At 35.4% G+C, this 25,545-nt stretch overlaps 1 protein-coding gene across 3 annotated transcripts in view; it reads left to right on the top strand.

Moving 5' to 3' along the window:
• LOC100245338 (uncharacterized) overlaps positions 1–25,545 on the top strand; it is a 70,331-nt gene that overhangs the window by 40,891 nt on the left and 3,895 nt on the right. For all 3 annotated transcript variants that reach the window (XM_010660764.3, XM_059742152.1, XM_059742151.1), the window contains exons 8-10: positions 26–321; positions 14,754–14,860; positions 21,791–21,941. In XM_010660764.3, the coding sequence (XP_010659066.1) occupies positions 26–321; positions 14,754–14,860; positions 21,791–21,941 (554 nt within the window). The remainder of the gene's footprint in view (positions 1–25; positions 322–14,753; positions 14,861–21,790; positions 21,942–25,545) is intronic.

Raw genomic sequence — 25,545 nt, forward strand, 5'->3', positions numbered from 1 at the left:
TCTTTTATTGTCAAAATCTGTGTAGGTTCACCTTCCAGAGCTTTTAAAAGGTTGAAAAGTTCTAACCCTGGCTTAGACTCTAGAACTCACAAAGTGAAATGGTATATGACAAATTGCTGCATCAATGAGAAATTGATATTTCAAGGTCTAGAGTTCTTGCTCACAGGATTTTCTAGTTGCAAGGAAAAAGAAATTGAAGGATTGATAAGGAAATATGGTGGTATTGTTCTCCCTGATATTCCATCTCCTTCAAATTCAAGGAGAAAGAGAAACTCAAACTTTAATCAAAAGCATCTTCCCATCGTTCTATGTTCAAAGAAGGTTGGTTTCTGCAAACTATTTATGTTTCATATTCTTTACCTTTGGCCTTCCTGTAGTTCTCGTGAATAATGAAATGTGAGAATTTTTTCTTGTACTTGTATATTATTATTTATGTTTCATATTCTTTACATTTGGCTTCCCTATAGTTCTAGTAAATAATGCCTATAGTTCTAGTGAATAATGAATATGAGAACTTTTTCTTGTTCTTATATTTTATTATTATTATGTTTTGAGGTGGATGAAAGGTTTAGATTACTATTATTGTTTAATAATTTTTTAATTACATCTATGGTGAAAAAAAAAATCAATATGATTTACGTGATTGTGCCACTGAGGTTCTGTCTTGTATGTATTATACGAGACACAGTCTAGATACAATTGTAGTTGAGTATCCCTATTAGGTACTCATCAACCTAATAATTTTAAGAAATAAAGTATGAAAGGATGGATATGAAAGGATGGATTAGCTTTATGATTAACCATATTTTATTCTTTTATTAATTGTTCATCTTATCGATATTTGATTAAATTGTGTGTTGTTGGAATAATGTCTCTAAGGGGGTGGCGGGAAGATGGCATTTTGCTGGGGATCTTTACTATAGGTACCCAGAGCTTCCTTTCATGATTCCTTCCATATTGGGTAAAAGTAGATTGGAAATACTCACAGTTCTTATTCAATGGGATAAATTGCTTGTTCAGTTTTTCTATTTGGTGAGTCGATATCATTATCACATGATCAGCAAATTAGCTAACCGTGTTAAGCAAACAAGCAATTGACTTTTTTTCTATTGGGTAAAAGTAAATTGGAAAATACACATTGTTCTCTAAAAAGGAACATCTTATCAGTTGGGACCTAGTGTGTAGGCCTAAAGAGTTTGGCAGTTTAGAGTTTGAGAAGATTTCTTTGAGGAGTCAGGCTTTATTAGGGAAGTGGCTATGGAGGTTTCCTAAGGAAAGTTTTGCCTTTTAGCATTAGGTTATTTTAAGTATATATGTGACACATCCTAATGGGCGAGACACTAATATTATAGTTAGATGGTCACATCAATGCCTTTGGAAGACCATTGCATATATCTTCCAGTTTTATTCTGTACACACTCAACTTGTAAAGGGTGATGAGACTAGAATTCGCTTTTGGGAAGACATGTGATGGAGGAATCAACCTTTGTATTTATAGTTTCCAAGACTTTATAGAGTTGCCCCAGAGAGAAACCTCTCCATTTTAACTATCTTTGGTTATATTGCCTTTTTTTTATTGGAATCTTATTTTTCATTGCAACCTTTTTAATTGGGAAATTGAGGATCTCCAAAGATTGCTGACTTCTCTTATTCGTGTACACTTGTTTCCATTTGTTCTAGATGCGAAAGCATGGACACTTTCCTCTTTATGTTTATTTTTAGTAAAATCGTTTCTGTTAGCCTTATCCAATTTTTCAAATTCAGTTTCCTTCCATCTAGCCCATTTCTTGTGGAAATCAAAAGTCCCTTCGAGTTCAAGACCTTCATTTGGTTAATGGTATTCAAAAAGGTAAATACAAATGACATGCTATAGTTGAGAAGATTTTACAAAGCTCTTAGTCCCGAGTGGTGCACCTTATGTAGGAGTGGAGAGACAACTAACCATCTATTTCTACATTGCCCGTTTATTTCGGGTCTATGACATGGGCTATTTAGAGAGGTCGGGATGGTGTGGGTTTAGCCTAGGAGCTTAAGTGGCATGATGATGATCTCTTTTATGCGTTTTGGGAAACCACTAGAGGCAAGACCTCATGGAAGATTGCTTATCTCACTTTGATTTGGATTGTATGGAGAGAGAGAAATGCTAGGATCTTTGAGGACAAATGGAAGGTGCTTGAGATGATGTGAGACTTAGTTCATTTCTATGTTTCTTTTTAGGTCTCCTGCATTGATGCTTTTAAAGGTATTCCTTTGTATGTCATTCAACTCAGTTGGAGTTCAGTATGTACACCTTTAGGCATGGGCTAATTTTGTGGAGGAGCCTAGTGGTGCTTGAAAAGTTGTAATACTTCTATTTTTTGTTTTTTGTTTTTCTGTACAAATCTCCTTGTAGAGTAGGGTTTTTTTCGATGTTTTGATCAGGTTTGTTGTCTTCATCAGGTTGTGTATTTATGGGGAGGATTTCTCATCCTTTTCATTGAAACTGCTATCTAGAGCACTCTTGTTGTATCACAATGAATCAAGATGTGATAAAATGATTCTTCACTATCTTTACAAAGGCAACATCTATTGACCATGGGTTATCCCCTCTTCATTAACGTATCTATAGTTAAGACCCTCCCCTTTTCCCCCAAAAAAAAGTTTCCTAAGCAAGAAAACATGTTCTAAGTAGAACATAGGATCCTCAAATCTCTTTGGCTAAGAATAATAAATTATTCTCATCCCTTAGGAATTTTCAATACGATTTGAAACTAAAGTTTCCCCTCCTATCATCTTTCCAAAGTAAAGTGTCATCCCCTTCTCGGATTTTTAATGGGTAAATAAGCTCCAAAAAAATGGGTCACCTTCTCTATCTCCTAATCTTGGAAGGGTCTTCTTAATTGAACCTCTACTCCCTTTGTTACCTCCTCTCTCCCATAAATTTGCAACTATAGCATTTTTGGAGGATGCTATTATGAAAAGTGAAGGGAATACGTCTTTCGACTAAAACTCCCCTACCCATCTATCTCACCAAAATCTTATACGTCTACCATTTCCAATTTGGATAGTTAATTGGAAGTTGAACTCTTCCCAACCTTTTCTAATGTCTTTCTAAAGGCTCATCCCAAAAGAATAATCCTTCACCTCTCTACTAGTCCATCCCTCTTGGAATTTCCGTGAATGATCTTCCTCCACAAGCTCCTTCGCTCAAAACAAAATCTCCATAATCGTTTGCCTGGCAAGGTTTGATTAAAATTCTTTAAACTTCTTAGCCTAACCCTCCATGCTTCTTATCCTTATAGACACCTGACCAATTTACCAAGCGAATCTTTTTCTTTCTCTTGTATCTCCTCACAACAAGTCTCTTTGTATTCTCTCTAATTTGATCTTCACTTTTTTGGAAATTGCAAAGAGGGACATAAAATGGATAGAGAGGTTTGATAGAGTGCTTTTAATATGGACAAGTCTTGAACCTCTCCTTGATTGAATCCCACACACCACAAAGCTTGTGAGGGGCCCTAAGGGGTAAACCAAGATAAGATGTAGGAAGTCTCCCTACTTTATGCCTAAAAAGAGAAGCCGCTTTATCCACATCCTTTACCTACCCCACTGGAATAATTTCATTTTTTTGCATATTTATTTTCAAACTTGACACCATTTTATAGCAAGTAACCATCCATTTCCAAATTCCAATATCTCAACTAATCTACATTATCTTCACAAAAAAGATGACTATCATTTACAGATCTAAACCTATTAAAGGGAATAACCTATTTATAGGAAATAATTTAAATTCAAATTCAAAGAATAAAATATTCTAAATATGGATAATAATTCCTAATTGTGAGTAGTGAATTCAAACCAATCTTTCCACACTCCTCAAGTTGGCTTGAAAATGTCTTCATACCTAGCTTGCAAGTTATACTATCGAATTAGCCCTTTGTGTATCACCTTAGTAAAAATATCTTCCAATTGCTCAATTGTAGGAATATAAGGCATATAGATTAATCCACCATCTAACCTCTCTTTGATTAAGTGTCAGTCAACTTTTATATGTTTTGTTTTATCATGTTGAACCAGATTATGTGCTATATTGATTGTTGCTTTATTGTTTAGACAGAGCTTCATAGGCATAGGACTTGCCACTTTAAGGTCTTAAAGTAACTTTTTTAGCAATAAAAGTTCACAAATCCCCTAAGTTGCTGCTCTAAATTCAGCCTCTAGCTACCATAATTTGTTTCTTTCTTCTCGAAGTCACTAGGTTGCCTCTAATAAATGTACAGTAGCCTGATGTGGACCATTGATTTGTTATGCTTCCTGCCCAATCAACATTGGTGTAAGCTTTGAATTGCGAGTGGCCATGATTCTTGAATAGTAAACCCCTTCAGGGTTTCCTTTTTAAATACTTGAGAATTCAATAGGCTACTCCAAAATGTTGTTCTCCTGTTGGATGCATAAATTGACTCACTATACTTACTAAACACGCTAAGTTTGGTTGGGTATGAGATAGATAAATGAATCTTCCAACTAACCTTCGAAACTGCTCTCGATTCACCACCTTATCTGCACTTGTTGGTTGTAGCCTAAGATTGGGCTCTATTAGGGCTTCTACTAGTTCATAACTAAGTAAACCAGTCTCCTAAAGTAAGTTAGGTACATATTTTCTTTGTGACACAAATATTCCCTTTTTAGACCTCACAAACTCCACATCTAAAAAAGTATCTTAGAGCACCAAGGTCTTCAATTTCAAATTCTCTTGCAAGGAACTTCTTGAAGACCTTTAGTTTCCCTACACCATTGGTAAGGATGATGTCATCCACATATACAATGAATATGGCTATCTTAGCTGTAGTTGAGTGCTTATAGAACAATGCGTGATCAACTTGCCTTTGTTGGTATCCACACCTTTTGATAGCCTTGGTGAATTGATCAAACGAGGCTCTAGGTGATTGTTTTAGTCATAGAGACACATACTTTTCCATCTCCAAGCAGTGCTTTCAAAATCCAGTGGTAGGTTCATGAAGATCTCTTCTTCTAGCTTTACATTTAGAAAAGCATTCTTCACGTCAAGTTGATGCATCAGCCAACTCAAATTTGCAGCAAGGGATAATAGTAGTTGAATCAAATTAACATTTACAACAAGGGCAAAGGTCTCCTAATAGTCAATTCCATAAGTTTGGGTGAGTCCTTTGGCTACAAGCCTTGCCTTGTACCTATCAATGCTTTCATTTGCCTGGTATCTAATCATGAACACCTACTTACAACCCATGATCCTTTTATCTCTTGGCAGTTCAACAATTTCCTAGGTACCATTCCTCTTAAGAGAATTCATCTCTTCCATGATTTTTGTCCCTCATTCAATGTGACCCAAGGCTTCTTGTATAGTTTAGGCAGTGAAACACTAGAGAGATTAGAAGTAAAGGCTTTATAGTTCTGAGAAGGTCTATGGAATTCGACATACTTTGCAATTGGACGCGTAATGCGGGAATATGTGCCCTTTCTAAGTGCAATGGGAGCATTGAGGTTGTTGAATATAATGTATTTATAGTGTACAATCTTTCTTTCCTTTCTTAATATAGGTCACATATATGGTAGTTAGTTCAACCTAGCCTTGTATGTATATTTCTCTATTGTAAGAAGTTAATTATATATGAATGAGAATTAAGGTTTTCTTTTTCTCTCTTTCAACATGGCATCAGAGCCAAGAGAGAAAACTTTATTCTTTCTAGTTTACCCGTGTAATTAATTCCGGGAATCCAGTGACCGTGTTTCATTCCGATCACCTTTTCCATCTCCCAAAGCTGGTCAAACATATCGTGGTCAGAATACCCTCATCACCGTCAACATTTTTCCGACGATATTTTCCGACACCGACCACATCATCAGGAGCGCAAAGAGGGGATCTGCAACTTTTCTCAAAGCACCGAAGCCAAAAACCAATCCACGCGCCTCCCACGCATCGTTTTTCTCCGGCGGCTTGAATCCCACGCGCTAGCGCGTGAGGGCGCGTGGGGGCACGTGGCCCACTTTCTGGTGCCAAGCTTCTACCAGCAGGTTAGTCTGGCACTGTCTTGCACTTCTAAGCCTCCATCAATCCTCTTCGAACCTTGCTTCTCCATTTTTTATTTTTTTTTGGCATTTCAGCCTTCGCAGGTCTTCTTTTAGCCTCCTCTGGCCTCCAACGGCAGCTCTCTTCCTTGGCCGAGACCTGTGTGTGCCTTGGGAAGGCCTCTTCTTCATCTCCAATCACCCTTTTTCTTTGTTTGGGTCCCGACATACCAGGTTCTTCTTCCACAGCTGTGATCCGACCTCCCTTTAGGGCTCTCTTCGATCCAAACGTGATTCAATCTTAGGTGAAGTGGATATGGCGACTAAAAATCCTATTTTTACATCCATCATCTTTGGATCTCCTACTATCACATCGGAAAAATTGATTGGTAATGATTATGATGCCTATCTCCGATATCAAGCAGCCACATCAGCTTCTGTTGCTTCTGTTGCCTAGACCGATAATGTCTCTATCTGCTTTACTCAGTCTCCTTCTCTTGGCTCGTGGATTCTAGATTCTGGAGCATCTGATCATATCTCTGGTAATAAACACCTTTTCTCTTCTATTACTACTATCTCTGCTTTACCTACTGTTAGTTTAGCTAATGGTTCCCAAACTATGGCTAAAGGTATTGGTTTGGCTCATCCTCTCCCTTCCCTACCTCTCCATTCTGTCCTTTATGCCCCTGAGTGTCCTTTTAATCTTATTTCCATCAGCAAAATAACTCGCACTCTTAACTGTTCTATCCATTTTTTTGATAAATCTGTGATCTTGTAGGACCGGAGTACGGGGAAGACTATTGGCATAGGGCGTGAGTCTCAAGGCCTCTATCACCTCACATCACCTTCATCTCCTGCAGCTTGCATTTCCATCGATACTCCTCTTCTCATTCACAGTTGTCTGGGTCATCCTAGTCTCTCCAAGTTCCAGAAGATGGTCCCTCGTTTTTCCACTTTGTCGTCGCTTGCGTGTGAGTCGTGTCAGCTTGGGAAACATACTCGTATCTCGTTCCCAAATCGTTTGAATAATTGGGCAAAGTCTCCTTTTGAACTTGTCCACACTGATGTTTAGGGTCCGTGTCGAACCGCGTCTACTTTAGGATTTCAGTATTTTGTCACTTTTATTGATGACTATTCAAGATGTACTTGGTTATTTTTAATGAAAAATCGAGCTGAGTTATTCTTTATTTTCCAGAAATTTTATGCTGGAATCCAAACACAATTCAATGTTTTTATTTGAGTGTTACGCAGTGACAATGCTCGGGAATATTTTTCTACACCCTTTACTTCTTTTATGTCCCAACATGGGATCCTCCATCAATCATCTTGTGCTCATACTCCTCAACAAAATGGGGTTACTGAACGTAAAAATCGACATCTTGTTGAGACAGCTCGTACCCTCCTTCTCCATAGTCATGTTCTTTTTCGTTTTTAGGGGGATACTGTTCTTACAGCCTGTTACTTGATTAATCGTATGCCCTCATCTATATTACATGACCAAATCCCTCATTCCCTTCTTTTTTCTACCCAATCTCTTTATTTCCTTCCTCCTCGTGTCTTTGGTTGTACTTGTTTTGTTCATACTCTCACACCTGGACAGGACAAGCTCTCCGCCAAGGCTACAAAATGCATCTTCTTGGGATACTCTCGACTTTAGAAGGGCTATCGTTGTTATTCCCCTGACACTCATCGTTATTTTCTCTCCACTGATGTCACCTTCTTTGAGGACTCTCCATTCTTCTCATCGTCTGAATCTTTTCCTATTTCTGAAGTATTGCCACTTCCCTATATATCTCCTCCTTTAGATGCGTTCTCTAGTCCTCTTCAGGTTTATCATCGTCGACATCGTGTTGTTGCTCCTCCTCTCTCTTCCGCTGAGGTACCTGATGATTCACCTCTTGTCCCACCGATTTCTCCTACCCCGGCCCTGTCATCTACTAACCATTTGCCTATTGCTCTTCGGAAAGGTAATCGATCTACTCGTAATCCTCATCCTATTTATAATTTTTTGAGCTACCATCGATTATCTTCATCCTATTCTGCCTTTGTCTCTACTTTATCCTCTGTTTCTCTTCCTAAGAGCACTAGTGAGGCACCTTCTCATCCTGGGTGGCGACAAGCAATGGTTGATGAAATGGCTGCTCTGCACTCCAATGGCACATGGGATCTTGTTTCTTTACCTCCTGGTAAATCTACAGTTAGATGTCGTTGGGTCTACATTGTTAAAGTTGGTCCTGATGGTCAGGTTGATCGCCTTAAGGCCCGCTTGGTTGCTAAAGGTTATACTCAGATTTATGGTTGTGACTATGGCGACACCTTCTCTCCTGTTGCCAAGATTGCTTCTGTTCGCTTATTTCTCTCCATGGCAGCTATGTGTCATTGGCCTCTTTATCAGTTGGATATTAAGAATGTTTTCCTTCATGGTGAACTTCTCGAGGAAGTGTATATGGAGCAACCACCTAGTTTTGTTGCTCAGGGGGAGTCTAGTTTAGTGTGCAAGTTACGCTGCTCTCTATATGGCTTGAAACAGTCTCCTCGGGCATGGTTTGGACGTTTTAGTTCAGTTGTTCAAGAGTTTGGAATGCTTCGAAGTGAAGCAGATCATTCAGTTTTCTATCACCATAACTCTTCGAGCCAGTGCATCTATTTGGTAGTTTATGTGGATGACATTGTCATTACAGGCAGTGATTAGGAGGGTATCCAAAGACTAAAGCAACACCTTTTCAACCACTTTCAAACCAAAGACTTGGACAAACTCAAGTACTTTATGGGACTTGAAATAGCTCAATCCAGTTCAGGTGTGGTTATGTCACAAAGGAAGTATGCCTTAGACATCTTGGAAGAAACTGGTATGTTAGAATGTAAACCTGTTGACACTCATATGGATCCAAGTGTCAAACTTGTACCAGGACAGGGGGAGCCTCTAAGAGATCCTGGGAGATATCGACGACTTGTAGGCAAATTGAACTACCTCACCATCACTCGGCCAGACATCTCTTTTCCTGTGAGTGTGGTTAGTCAATTTCTACAGTCACCATGTGACAACCATTGGGATACTATGATTCGCATTATTCAATATATTAAAGGAACACCAGGCCAAGGTATGTTGTATGAAGACAGGGGTCATACCCAAATTGTTGGTTACACAGATGCAGACTGGGCTGATTCACCCTCAGATAGGCGTTCCATCTCAAGGTATTGTGTTTTTATTGGAGGTAACTTAATATCCTGGAAGAGTAAGAAACAAGATGTAGTGACCAAATCAAGCGCCAAAGCTGAGTAACGAGCTATGGCTTTGGCAACATGTGAACTCATATGGTTGAGGCAACTCCTTCAGGAATTAAGCTTTGGAAAAGATGAATAGATAAAGCTAGTCTGTGACAATCAGGCCGCATTACATATTGCATCCAATCCAGTCTTTCATGAAAGGACCAAGCATATTGAAGTTGATTGTCACTTCATTAGAGAGAAGATCGCATCAGGGTGTGTTGCTACAAGTTTTGTTAATTCAAATGATCAACTAGCAGACATCTTCACTAAATCTCTTAGAGGTCCTAGGATTAAATACATTTGTAACAAGTTTGGTGCATATGACATATATGCTCCAGCTTGAGGGGAAGTGTTGAATATAATGTATTTATAGTGTAGAATCTTTCTTTCCTTTCTTAATATAGGTCACATATATGGTAGTTAGTTCAACCTAGCCTTGTATATATATTTCTCTATTGTAAGAAGTTAATTATATATGAATGAGAATTAAGGTTTTCTCTCTCTCTCTCTCTTTCAACAGAGGTCATGTGAAGCATTATTTAGATTACTAAATATAGGAATTGAACACGAGGTTGGTGAAGAGATACTTGTTTCATCCAGAGGCAATCATTTGAAGAAGTTGCTTGGCTGTGACTTTTTATTCCTTCGAGAGTAGACACCCAACTTAGTTTGGGTTTGTTTTTTTGGTAACTCTCGCCTTGAATTAGAATCTATAATGCTTAGTCCATTAGGTAAAGGCTGAGCAATGGGTAAAGGCTTGATGGGTAACATTTCTAAGCGGGATTTTTCTGGGTCACTCGGTAGTGACACGGGTAAGGGTCCCATTACTTACCAAAAGGGATCTTAGCTCTCAATACCCTCCCATTGAAGATGATTTTTTGTGAAGTAAGGTTTGTTTTGGGAAAATGTCACATCCATAGTCAAAACAAGTTTCTTTGAAATAGGATTATAGCATTTGTACCCTTTCTATTTAGGAGAATACCCTATAAATACACATTTTTCTACCTGAAGATCGAGTCTAGAACGGTTATGTTTGTGGATGTGGACAAATGCAGTGTGATTGAAGATTTTCATAGGTAGAGAAGTAAAGATGCGAATATGTGGGAGAATGACCTATAATCTATTTAGAAAAGTGTCAAATTTCAAGACTTTGGTGGGCATCCTATTGATTAAGTAAGATGCTGTGAGAACAACCTCACCCCATAAGTATTTTGGAACTCCCATAGTGAACATTATGGACCTAGCCACCTTAAGTAAATGCAGATTTTTTCTCTTAACTATACCATTTTGTTGTGGAGTATGAAAGCATGCAGAATGATGGATAATGCCATTTTCTTTAAAGTATCTAACAAGAATAGAGTTGAAATATTCCTTCCCATTGTCAGTTTTAAGGGCTTCTATTCGACTATGGAACTAGGTTTCAATCATGGAATACAACTCTTTAAACACTCCCTCGACATCAGATTTTTTTTTAAGAGATACACCCAATAGACTCTAGTATGGTCATCAATGAATGTATTAATCCACTTAGTTGAAATTTCCAACATTTTGAATTAGGTAAAATGGTTTGGATGAGGCGAAAAATAAACACAGTGATGTTTAGATAATTGGCAAACTTTGCATTGAAATATTAAAGGATTCAAATTTTTGAACAAAGTTGGAAATAATTGTTTCAAATTAGAAAAACTAGGATGACCTAACATATTGTGCCATAACATTATATCATCTTTAACAGGAATAGAAATCACACTACAACTCGCAACTTGAGTTTGTCCACCTTTGAGGAAGTTGTTATGAAAATAATAGAGTCCGTTAACCATCCTAGCATTGCTAATCATCCTCATCAAATGTTAGTCCTGGAATTCATAACTAGAGCAAAAAAATTTTGCAATACATTTAGAATCTTTGGTTATTTTGCTAATTAAAAAAAGATTGCAAGAAAGATTAAGAACATGAAGGACAGATTTGAGAACCAAATTTTGATACATAATTATGTAACCTTTTCCTACAATTAGAGACAAGTTGCCACATGTACTTCTAATTTTTAAGTGACCAGAACATGGAGAATAAGTGTGATTGATTGGTCATGTGATCAGATGTACTAGAATCAATGGTCGATGGTGCTGAATTTAGGGAATTAGTGAATGCACTACCTGTTTGAGCCAAAGAGCCGAAGGGCACACCTGAAAGTTGTTCATTGCTAAAAAGAATATCGGTTTCTACTATAGCTTGCATTCCATTAGCCATTCTTTTCTTCAGGTTTTCTTTCCTTTCAATTTTCTAGTTTTCCATTCAATTTCCAACACTTCTCTCAAATGTGCCAAGGCCTGTTGCAATAATCACACTAGAATTTTGGCTTTTCATCAAGATTCTTCAATGTTTGGGCTACAAGTCTCTGATTTTATGCTGCTGCAGTGGTTTTATTGGTAGCATTAAGTGTTGAATTTTCATTGTTGGACATATTTTTTCCCATCATCACTCCCTTGCAACTTTCTTCTCGTTTAATCTTAGAGAATCCTTTATTGATTGAGGGCAATGGCTCTTTTTCCAGAACACTATCTTTAACTTCATCCAAATCCTTGTTTAGGTCGACTAAAAATTCCATAACATGGTCCTTTTCCACAGTCCTCTGATATTGAGCACTGTTGTCAGCACACGACCATTCAAAGTCATAGAACAAGTCAAGTTCCTGCCATGAACTTTTCATCATATTGTAATAACTTGTTACAGACATATTCTCCTGCATTGTATTTATGATCTTTGTTTTCAACTCATAAACTTGTGAGGAATTGCCCAATCTGAGTATGTCTCACTCATTGCATCCCATAGTTGTTTGACGGTGCTGAGACACACATGTTTGGTTGATCTTTGGTTCCATTCAGTTGACGAGCCATGATAAAATTATAGAATTCTTTACATCCTAGACATGGTATATAGGGTCATCACATTTTGAGGCCTATTTGGTACCAGTCAAATAGTTGATCTTACTCCCTCCTCTAATGAAGAACTTCACGGATTGTGATCACTACAAGAAATTCTTTTCATCTAGTTGATGAATAGTGATTTGCAAAGATTGGACTTTTAGCAGCTTGGTTGATGAAATCTGACCATTCTGAGAAGTCTAAATGTTAGAGGAATCCCCCTGAGGTTTCATTAGAGGATGCTCCAAACATATTAGAGAAATCTTTCAAGGAAGAGAAGAATTAAAGATGAATATATTGTTTCTGCAATCCAAGGTCTTTAAGGGGACTCCTCTTACTGTGTTACAACTTGATTGGCTAGTGGCGTGTAATTCCTTTGGGTTGGTCTAGTCTAGAGAGTTTGTTCATTATTACATTGTATTTTCTTGTTTTCGTATTCTTATAATTTAGTTTTCTTTGGTGGGAGGATTCCTCATCCTTCTCTTGTACTTCTTTTTTCTATTAATATATTCCTTTGTTGTTTCCTATCAAAATATATATATATATTGTTTCTGCAAATTTGGTACACAAATCAAATTAAGAAAAGAACAAGAAATTTGGAATATAAACCAGATTAAGAAAAGAGAAAAAAAATCTGGTAGAAGACCAGATAGACGTGGAATTATTTATTATTATTATTATTATTATTTTACGAGTGGTTAGCCAAAGACACTCAAAAGTTCATCTATGGTTAAGGGTGGCTCCGATGTCATGAACACAAAGATAAATTCAATTGGATTTTTAATTCTCATTATTGCAGTGTACATAGAATCTACAATCATAATTCTAGATACAATAGTCTAAGTCTATTTAAGGGACTAACCTATTTACAGGAAATAATTAAAATTCAAATTCAAATAATAAAATATTCTAAGTATGGATAATAATAATTTTCAGCTGTGAACCTCCTAATTTTCAGTAGTGAATCTGAACCAATCTTTCCACAATTTGTTCTCACATTGTTCCTTCTCTTATGAGCTTCCACTGAAACATTTTTCTTTAGTAGGGATTGGCTGGGTGGTAGCTAAGAGATTTTAGATATAAATATTTGTTTTGTTGCTTTGGAATGAAAGGAAGAAGTAATCATGGTTATATGCTTGAAATTTGAAAGAATGTGAAGATCTTTGACAACAAGTGTGGCATGAATGATACTTTGTGCGTTAAGATATTGTTTATGTCTTCATTTGGATGTCTTTCACTATGGGTTTGGTGGAACTCATTTGAGCCTTGTTTTGATGATGGCCACAAGCTTAGAGGGGACAAGGAGGAAGATGAGTTTTGTTTTTAACAGATGGCTCTCCCATGAGCAGACTAAAACTTAAATTTGATGGTTGCTTGTTGCATAGTTTGTTTGAAAAGCTTAAATGGAGGCTCATTGTAGAATTTCTATTTTGATGATGGGAAAATATTTAAGAAGTTTCTATTCTGTGAAACAGACTTATATTCCTAGTTTCCTAGTTTAACTGAGACTTTTTTGGTATAGCAAAGTTTTAAATAGATCATTTTAAAAGGTTTTAAATAGGTAATGGCATAATTTAGAAACTTTATTCTAAATATGATTCACTCAGGGTTTATGTTGTGTGTGTGAGAGGGGGAGGGAGGGAGAGCGGGAGAGAGGGAGAGAGAGTGAGGTGGAGTCCAAGCTTGTGTTCATTTTTTGAGCAAAAGGTGAAGTCCTTGAAGGATTCAAGGAAATTTTCAATGCTGTGATTCAGGAGTCTGATCTTTGTTTCACTAAAGGGATGATTGGCAGATTGCTTACATGAATGAATGGGCAAAGTGTAATTGTAGTTGAAGTGGTGACAAGGGGTAGATGCTTTTTTTATGCCTCCCCTTTAGGTAGTTCCTAATTAGTGAGAATGTAATCTCAATTTCTATTGTAGACATTTTTTTAGTCTTTTATGTAGTCCTGGACACTCATTTTTCAAGGATTTCTCATCCTATGTTCTATACGAAGTTTTACTTTTATATAATACATTACAAGTATAATTTTTTATTGGAAAAAGGTAATTACTTCTTAATCAGCATGGCATTTTAAACCGGGTCTTGGAACTTCACCTTCACTGGTTAGTAACTCTGCTTTAGCACTGGGACAATTGTGAATAGTGTAAGATTTTATGACATTGATGCCTACAAATTTACTTTTTGATTCTAAGCTAATTTTACCCCTCCTCTTTATAGAGTTACAAGTGCCTAAAAGATGTGACTAGCTCACTTTGGTATTGAGTTGGCTGGTCCCCAGTAAACATTTGGCTTATGCAGATGCAGGATTTCTGGCATTTCAAGCAACATATATATGCAATTTTGTGTTGAACTTATACTATTCTGGACAATATATTATCCTACTGAAAAATCTAAATAAATTCTTAAAACTCAAACATCAAATTGAATCATATAAAATTGGATTATTTTGTGACAGTTAGTTCTTTGCAAGGTTTACTTTTTTTAGTAATTTTGATTTCTAATCTGGGATGGATTCTTTCATGCTTGTCTCAGCTTCAAACCACCAAATTCTTATATGGATGTGCAGTGAATACCTTCATGCTTAAAGTTGATTGGCTTAATAACTCAGTTGCAGCAGGTTCTGTATTGCCACCTGGGAAGTAAGTTCTAGCTTTTTGTCTGACTTGCTTTCATATTTTGCTTGCTGTAACAATTTGTTCCTGCCTTTGTTTGCTTCTCATATTCAATTTCTGAAGTTCATGGATAGAAAAATGCTCAAAGTTTAGACTTTGTTGTGACTAGATTTTGATTTTGAATCGGAATTTTTTCCATGCTGAAGAATGATGCAGACTTGAAATTGAATTAATGGATGTATAATATCATGAATAGTGGCTCATAAGCTTGAAGTTTATGTTTTGAGTCCACAAAGTAAACCTTTTTTTTTTTTGGGGGGTAAATTTTATGTTTTTAGTGAAGTTATTTACAGCATCTGTTCAAGAAATGAAAAGACACAGTCTATGAGTATTTTGAAAACTGATTCTGCCAGCAATAAATGTTTAGAACACCAGGCACTATCAGTTTTAAGGATTAGTCTGTGTTCTGTTTTTTCTGACAAGACAAAGTACCATTAAACTGTTGCCTTCTTTTTTAGGTATTTTCTTTGGATGGTTAACTATTAATATGGTGAATAATATTTGGTTAGATGGTTGGTATCATCTGACCACAAATTTCTATTTTAATTAAAATACTAACGCCTAAATACATGATAATCTTAGCCAAGAAAACCAGAGATAGGGTTACCACAACTTTGTAGTATTCCAGATTATCGTCTTAATTGTTTTTAGATTAAAAGGATTAATTATTTGCTATGGATAAAAAAAATTAATTTATAAAATATGGATAAAGATTTCCTAAAATAAACTTATTTAAATTATTCAATAATTATTGATTTTAATTCAATTAATTAACCCACAATCCAACTTTAGGCATAGACCTTTAGCTGAAACAAGATATATAATTTGATAGTCTTAGTGTAATCAAAAGATATGGTCTAATGAGGTCAACCTAAGTTCGACACCTTAGAATTGATCTGTATTCTAACTTCTAATATTTTATTTCATTGAATTCCATAATAGATGAATAAATATGAAATCTGAGTTTAGGTCTAAGGTTTTTAGGCTTTTACCACTCTATGTAGATTTGCCTCAAGGTAGATAACAATAGAAAAACCTTAGGTAACTAGGGATCAAGAATTACCAAGAATCCTTAGTATCAAGGAATGTGCAATTGTACCATCTCCTAAGTCAAACTAACTTTAGAGGGTATTTTGATCTCAATACTAATATCATAACCTTTCATTGATTCCATTATTAGTCCAATTTCACTTATTATTTCCCTTTTGATCTAACCCTATGTTTTCATGTTTCACTCCAAGATGACTTTTTAGCCTCTTATGGGTGTGTTTTCACATACACATGCCATAAAAGAACAAGAAAGAACCATTCTTAATTTCAAGAAATTAAAAACAATACTTTGTTGAATAAAGAAAAGAAAAAGAAAACAAACCAAGAAAATCCTCAAAGGCTTGTTCTTCCTCTATAATTGTGAAGAAATCTCTCCTCCTCCCTCCTTCTAAAACCTAAAATTGGAGTTTTTATAGAAAAAGTAAAAAACTAACACATGACATGCTCTTGTTGGTCACTTATTTCCCAGATAATTACCTAAAAATAACTAAACTAAAATCTTGATTTCCAATTGTGTGGGGCCTACTTGGGGTTGATGGAGTGCCAAAGATGCAATTCCCGAGGTGGAGGAGGCGAAATATCGAAGTTGTAGTATGTGATTTCGAAATTGGAGTTAATTCGGATTTTGAAATCATATGTTGAATTTCGAAATCCCATTTTGAATTCAAAATGCTCCTTTAGTTCTGTCCAATTTTATTCCAATGACCATAACTTCTTCGTTTCAGCTTCAATTTGTACACCATTTGAAGCGTTGGACTCTTGACTTCTTGAGCTTTGAAATGATATATAGCATGCCCAAAAATGACCTTAGGAAGTGCTCTAGATTTGACCTTAAAGTCATAGTATATGTTTCTGCTTCAAATGTTTGAACTTCAAGCTATGTCCTTCAACCTTCATTCTTGTGTTTGCTTGCTTTCCAAATCTTTCTATAACCGTGATTTTTCGTCTCTCATGCTATGAATTGCTCCATTTTCATTTGGTGAAACTCTCATCATGCTTCACACCCTTGGAGCTCCTTTTAAGCATATTTAGTCCTTTCTCTACCATGGCTGAAAAATGACTCTTTCAACTTGCATCATTTTCATCCTTTAAATCTGAAATTTAGCTCAAGATATATATTAGATCCATGGCTAAGGTCTTAGCAACAATTCAAGTTAAGTTAGCTGAGTTGAGCCTTTATATTTGCATAATTCATTCCTATATGTGCCATTGGAGCACAAATTATGGCTTTAATCATCATCCTATCAGGATGGTGTATATTTTATTTATAAATTTCTGTAATGTTTAGAAGTTTCTGTTCCACAGATGTAAAATACTTATGCCCCTTGAGTAAAAACAAAATTACATGGTTTTTATGATCAACTTCATAATTTTCTGAAAGTGGTCTGAATCATGTTACATTTTTAGTACTATAAGAATTTAGGGAAGTCTGGCATGCAATACTATTCAGGGTGAGCATGAAGAGGGGTTGACACAATATGTAAAACCTTATTCGGGATGAGTATTCAATGGGATCTGCTTCAAATTTCTTTCTTTTTCATAATGAGCAGGGAAATTTCTTTAAGGAAGAAAGGAAATGCAAGGAGAAGATATCTTTCAAGCAAACCACAGATGCTTCTACACTTCATTTACATAGAAGAAGAAAGCCCAACAAGGCTGCTGCCAAATCAGGAACTGAATAATGGAAAAACATTGGGAATTGGATACAATCCAGAGTTGAATCTCAGAATAGAAGCCTCATCTTAAACTTTTACAACTTAAAGTCTAGATCAAGAATGAATTGCAATCTTAATATCAATTCAAATCTGATCCCTATGCCTAACTTTTATTTAAGTCATGAAAGGATTAATAAAAGGTCATTAATTGTCCAATTCCTGTTTTCATCAATTCATCTCAACATTCAGAATCACTTTTGCACAGAAATGATCAAGAGATGTTGTTTAGAGATTACCTCAATGGATAAGCATCTATATAACAATTCCAAGCATCATATATGCCTTGTTGAAGGGAGCTACAAAGAGAATTCCATACTTTAAGAGTAGAAAACTAAAAAACGGAGGACTAAAGTGAAGTTATACCATAGAATCAGTCTTCATTCCCTAAATCCAATTTCTTTCTTGATCCTCTTTCAAATTAGAAAAGAACTATCCACTCATGATTGTGAGAGAAGGCTCACACACCATGTTTAGCTGTAGAGAAAATGAAGGAAAATGAAGAAAAATAGGAAAATTCTCTAAAATAAACCAGAAAATGAAAATACAAGAATGAATCTCAAGTTCACCACCAAAAAGCTCTCAAAAGCATCTACTAAAGCCTATTTATGGAGAATTATGGCCCATGGCTACCTTTAATTGGTCCAAACATGCCAGTCATCAAGAATGTTTTAGAGGTTTTACAAAAAAAATGAGTTAAAAACAATAAACAAGTTTGAATTCAAATAACAATGGTTTGGCTCCTTTCTGCAGTAAGTTGCCCAGAAGGCCTTTTCACACTGTAGCCTGAGTGAAATTTCACTACATTTGAGAAGCTAAGAAAGCGTCCTTGACAGTAATCAGCACAAGACCGCCTACTGGGCGATTTCATAGGAGGTGGTAAATTGCTGGAAAATTTGATTGGGAATTGGTACGTAAATCAAAAGGATTAAAAATGAAATCACTCTTAGTTGGTGACACCCAAAGCAGCTGGGGATAGGAGGGGTGATTAGAGATCATAACGGTGTTGTGGTCTGAGCTTTTTTTAAAACTGGCAAGAGCAGGATTAGCCATCAAGGTAGAGATTTTAGCTCTTTTATAGGGCTTGCTACAAGAAAGGGCTCTTAGCCTTTCTAATCTACAGGTTGAACGAGACTCTTACATGACTAAATTAGAAAGACGGCCTTGGAGGTATGATGGGTGGCTCCATCAAATATTAGATATTGCAACTGTCCTGTATTGCTCCTTCTCTGTCTTCTTGTTCACCAAATAATGTTACTGATCTTTTAGTGAAGAGAGGAGCAATGTTTTGGGTTCATTTCCTAGGAGATTATATACCCTCTTGAGGAGTTAAATCACTTCTCCTTGTATAGTTGTGGGTGACACTCAATGTATAGGTACCCTTGCTTTCTTGCAGAAGTCTTCTCTATCTCTTCTTTTGATCAAACTCTGTAAATTTTGTAAGAATAATAACAACACCAACAACCCAATAAAAGTAGCTGAAAAGGCCTTGCAAGTATATTAATCTCTTTAAAAGGTCATTAGAAAATATTTAAGTTTAGAAGTTGATCAACACTCAATTTGTCTCTTCAAACAAACTTTTAACCTCAAAGCATGTTCATAATTGACTGTTAATCGGTTATGTGATTTGGGTGAGGAAAGGCAAAAGAGATCATCTTATTGGATGGTAAGGATGTGGTTTTCAGGAAAAAAAAATGGAAGAGGTTTGGCGTATTTAGGCTTGAAGCATTGCATCATTTGGTAATTGGTTGAGGAGATACCTATGAAGCAACCTTCTTTATGACACTTTCTTACAAGAAACAGATACAGCTCTAGAACAAGGGATGTGATGCTAACTATCTGGTCAAGAATTTCTAATAGTATCCTTGGATGGTATGGACGAGGTTTGGTGGATTTTAGGCCTGAAGTATTGCCTTATTTGTTGAGGAGATACCCTACGAAGCAACCTTCTGTATGACACTCTCTTACTAGAAATAGATACAGTTCTAGAACAATGGATGGGATGCTAACTATCTGGTCAAGAATTTCTAATGGTATCTTCAGAAGGCTATTTTTTAAGGTCATCAAGCATACTTCATCCTGTTCGATCTATTACATGGAAGATGGATTGAAGGTCATATTTTGGAGGATCATTTGATGAGGAGATTATTCTCATGCTCAGATTTATTCTCTTTCAAGGTGTGCAAAAATCCATATTCCCTTCTTATATCGTTGTTGAATAAATTTGTAGAGATCTCAATGAATGTGAAACACTGAAACCAGCGATTTTTCTTCTTTCTTGTTTTCCCTCCACAATTTTACCTTATACTCTTCTTCCTCTAGATCAAAGGTGCTAGTCATTTTATACTCTTCTTCCATTGCCCTCTTCTCTCTGGAAGCTTGCATTAGATTGTTGCCAATCTTCCTCCACCAAATGATTAAAAGCTCTCAACAGTTTTTAACCTTTTTCAGTCCTAGTAAAGCTAAAATCGCTAATTTAGAGCATTATATTTATGCAAGACTTCTAGATCTCCAGTAAACTTGATATTTGGAAAGCATGATAAGCATGACTGGGACATTTTATCTAATGGCTGCCTTCACAATATGTGGATCTACACAATTTTATTGAGGGGTCTAGGAATAAGAAGTTTTACATCAGGTACAATTTGATTATGCCATATGCATATATGAGCAATAGATACATATATAAATACACATGCATATCTAACAAATAATATAATAAACATGAATATAGACACACAAACACATGTTATATATATATATATATATATATATATTAGAAACAAACTATTCGTTGATATGAATATTGATTACAAGCGAAGGATAAGAAAGCCTTCCAAAAATACAATGGATGATAAAAAAAAGGAGGAAATACTTGATAAGAGCAGCAAGATAGCTATATAGATCAAGGATGAAACAAGAACATACTATGTACGAACATGCTCACACGTGCTGTTTTATTTTATTTTCCTGATTAAAAGAAATCTATTCGTTGATATGAATATTGAGTGCAACCAAAGGATGAGAATGCCTTCCAAAAATACAAAGTATGATTAAAAAAAAAGAGGAAATACCTAGGAAGAGCAGCAAGATGCCTATACAGATTAAGGATGAAACAAGGACACACAAATGTATGTATATAGAGTGCAAGGCTGTTGGTTCAATCCAACTTTGGTTGGGCTTTTGTTGATGTATTGACAAAATAGTATCCGAAAGATATTTGGTTGTCAAGAAAATGATGGAAAGGGAGAGCAAATGAAGGAAAAGGAGAGGGAAAAAAATGTTTATATATAGAGCATATATGGAGGGAGACCTCTTTATCTCCAGTCCTTTTAGTAGGTGTGATGGACGTAAGTGGGCCAACTCATCCAAAGGTAGTTTCTTGAGATGTGAATCTTGCAAAATGTTAAGAGTAGGTGGAAGAACAAGAAGTTCTACACTGGATGTAATCTGAGCCGGACTCACATGTATCCTTGTGGGAAAGCCTTAAACCTTGCTGCTTTCTTGCAGGAAATTGACAAAAAAGTTAGGAACAAGAGAAATGTTCTCTAGATAGTTAATGAAGAGGCACATGATAAAGTTCCTAATTGAGGTGTGAGTTTCAAGTAAGAAAGCAACACCAAGAAAATGCATTTACTTCATCAAGGAATGACAGGATGGCAGTGAGGCAATGCCAGATCTCACATAAATCATCCTTATATAATGTTTTCCTGCATCTATTGGCTGTTTGAGTGATTTAGCATGTGGACCTTCTGGGTTTGACCAACAACTGGAAAACCTGGATGGCCAGCACAAGGGAAAGAATGGCACTTCTATTGTTATTTCCTAAGAAGCTTGAGCTCAGTTCAGGAGCATGTATAAAAATAAATTATTGTAAAAGTGGATCAAGTTTCTCATCCTGCTAGTTGAAATCTTGGGTATTGTATCGAGTGTTGATGGATGAGGTTCCTTGGTGTATTTATTGTATTTATGTATTTACTTTTGTTTTGGATGATGTATATGTATCTTAGTTAAAGAATGTTAATTAATGTTTCTCTACTGGCAAAAGTTTGCCCCCTTACTTTTGTTTCTTATATGGGCCTCATGCATCCATACTTTTCTCATGGTTTTGTGTTTCTAATCAATATTTTGTCAGGTACATGATTCTGTCAAATGAAGGTGATAAAAAACGTATCAGAATTGGAATGCCAATCCATCGTGAGAATCATAAATATATCTTTGAGAAAGTAGGAATAATGCTCCATGGGAAGCACAGTTTCTGCTCCAAATTTGCAAAAATTTTCAGGGTAAGGATTGTTTTTGTTAGGGCTTTAGCCCAACTTGTCTTGATATACGTTGTTGGTCCATTACTTAGCAGTTTAAGCTTTTGGATCAAATTGGTAGTTTAACAGTTTTAAATGTAATACATTGCATTCATTAGGAAGTTTAAGACACCATATTGTTTCTCACTGGCATTTTTTTTTCTTTTTTGCTTTTTTATTTTTTAGGACTTAAAACTTTTTTGTCCATCTCTCTTGTTGATAGAACTCTTGCAAATGACAATTTTCTTTTTGTTAATTTATCCAATTTCTTATGTGAGAATTGTAATAATATACAGAAGAATGACTTCATGCTTTATATGTTTTGCTAGTTGTACAAAAGGCAAATTGCTATGCCTAGTGTGATTTGCTAATTTTTTATCCATGGTTATGATAGACACATTACAAAGTAATTCCATAAAATTTTACTTGATTGCAAAGGTATCTTAGGTTTCATATTTGTTTCCATTATGGGCACACGCAAGTCTATCCTACTAATTAAAAATGATTACATACAAGTCTATTAATGGTGGGAACACACAAGTTTATTAAAAGGATTAAGAAAGATGAAACATCCTAATCAAAACAAGAAAGAAACTCTTGAAAGAGAAATCATACAAGTTCCACTGAGGAAGATCACAAAAATCTAAGAGTAAACATAACAAAAACTAGTTACACTTCAAGGAGGCAAAATGTTCACAAGAAAAGGTCTACCAATTGATTGGCTAAGCAAGATACCTAACAAAGAGGGCATCCCAATTGCGTAACATGATCAAATATTTGGCGAAACCAACATCAAACCTCCCTAAGCCTTGTGTTTCTTGGTCATCTATGAAATGACACCAATAGAATTTGTCCCCCCACCATAAGATTAGAAAGGCCCAAACCTTTAGCCTGCATGAGACCCTCCATCAGAGCTAGAATCTCAGACTCAGTAGCGAAACTTTCACCTGTAGATTTAGAGTAAGTTTTTATCACTGTACTTGATGATCTATAATTACTCCACCAATTCATCTATAATCACTCCACCAATTCCAAGTTGCCCTTGGATACCTAAAAAACATCCATCAAAGTTTAACATGGCAAATATCAAATGTTTGTTTCCATTATGAACACCATTACATCTTCATCTTTTATGTGTACTACTTTGTGTTTATTGTTTCCTATCCTTCTAATTACATATAGCTTTATTTTAGCTTCCATCCATGATTTTCTTGGCATTCTTAGAAATGCATTTGTAGGAATCCATTTTTTTTCTTAAATTTAAGAGAAGGAAGTAGAAAATAAGAGGGTCGTTGTTCTGACACTTGTTAGAATATATACGAAAGTGAAAATCTTGATGTAAGTTCGTCTTAGATGATATTAATTTTTGTTTTAAGAAAAGCAAAACAGTAGATCCTCACAAGGAATTTGTGCTTAACCCAGGTTTTACAATTTTGGGTGATTTTTTTTCATAAAAAATGTGAAGTTTAGGTTTTTTTTTTTTTCAAAATGATTGGTCCTTCCTATAAATGTTGGAGCATCTACAACCGGAGAATGTTATGACTAAAGCTTAAATGAGCTTGATATACATTGTTAGCTTACCATCTAAGAGAATGAACTTTTAGGAAGGTTGGTAGTTTAACATGGTATTAGATCCTTGTTTAGCAGGAGGTTGAGTTTGAACCTCATTATGGCTATTTTCTCCAATTTATTAAGCTCATGTGTAGCCCAAGCTTGATATATATTGTTGGCCCACTAAATTTTTAGGGAAGTTGGTAGTGTAATACAAAAATCTCAAGAAAAAATGAAATTCACTTAGTAAGTTGAAAAGAGATTCAAGAAGGATCTTTTCTATGATGTTTTGACTTGTTTAATGGTGAAGAAAAATAGGATTATAGGAACATGCTTTTGTTATCCTTTCTTTGAATAACAAATAAAGTGGTGGGTTTAAGAAAGGAATGAGTAAAAATAGATATATTGCTATGAATCATGTGACTAGTGACACAAGATGAAAACTGTAATTGATATGGGAACAATTGGTAGAGAGATGATAGACTTTCTAACCATGGGTTTAAGGTGAGTAGGTTTTGAGGCCCTATTTCTTCTTTTATTTTCTTAAGAATGAACTTAAGTGGCATATTAGAAGAATCATGGAGTAGTTTTTGTGCCTCTGACCTTTGAGTAAGGTTGATTGCTAAGTAAAAATAAGCAAGATTTTTTTAAAAATGGAATGTAGATATGATAAATAAGAATAATTTTTTTAATATATTTCTACTTCCGAGCTTGAGAAAAATATTACTATAGATAAAAATGATGCAAAAATGAAGATTAATAGCTAGAAGATACCTCAAAGATACCATTATGTTCATCTCTTCATCTTGGTTAGGTTGTTAATGAAGAAGGAATGGTTGAGTGGCCCAAGTTGCAAGCTACATTTTTGAGAAGAAATCATGAAAAGGAATTTATTAGTAATGAAAATAAAAAAGAATGAGAATGTTCTCTCTAACAAAGACTACACCTGACCAGAGGCAAAGAACAAAGAAAGCGCAGAGAAAGTTCATAGACCCTTTAAAAGCCTCTAGAGTGGAAATTCCCTTTTGTGCTTAAGCCTCTCTCTGTCTGATTTTATTTATGGTTTGGAAAGGCATTAGGAGTCCTTATTCAATTTTTTTTCTCACTTTATTTTCTTCTCTCTTCACCTTTTGTCACACTTCATTTATTTCTTGTGTAAGGGGGTTGCACCCTCTTTTGTTAAGTATCTTCTATTTTATCATCTTTTATTTTCCTATCAAAAAAGGGTGAAATAAAAAAGCTAATGTAAGTACAAGTGGTAAGGCTGCATTTCCGAACTTGTGTCATGTAGATATTTTCTTTCTTAAACGGAGCATTTTTGCAACAGTCCAATTGCAAGGAATGGAATAAAAATATATGAAAATGTAAGTGATACTAACCAATAAAGCAAATTAATGCATAATTCATCTTGATCTAGTAGGACGAGGAAAATAAATCCAATATTTTGCATACCTTCCTATAAAAATTATGTTACATAGTTATACACCATTCCATGTTTATACCCCATAGTTGCTCAAAACTTACAATACATGATACCATGCAGAGATTCCATACTTTTTTTTAAAAATGGAAATTGATACATATTGCCAATTTGTATGTTATCCGAAGTTTATCTTATGATACAAAAGACAATATGCGATACATACATAGACTTTTAACTATTTCTCATAGTTTCTAAGAAAAATCCAATTCAATTTTTTTTCTTAATATAATTATTCTATAGTTGTTTGAAATATATTTAAGGTTGGAAATTGATCATAATAGGGAGAGAGAGGGGAAATAATCCTAAATGAAAACATTACATATTTGTTATTGAAGTTACAATTGAAACATTTTAATGATCTGAATATATAAAAAAGGATGGTAATTGGTGAAATAAAAAGTTTTACTTAAGACGTTTATTTTTCTTTCAATTTTTTAGAATTTTTTTTCTTTTTTAGTGAGAAGGGAATGATTATGAACATGGAAAGTTGAAACTTTAGAGATGACATACAATGACACACAACCACAACATATCTGCCTATTGAGAATTTCAAAC

This window comes from Vitis vinifera, chromosome 13 (genome assembly GCF_030704535.1).
Source record: "Vitis vinifera cultivar Pinot Noir 40024 chromosome 13, ASM3070453v1".
Taxonomy (NCBI): domain Eukaryota; kingdom Viridiplantae; phylum Streptophyta; class Magnoliopsida; order Vitales; family Vitaceae; genus Vitis; species Vitis vinifera.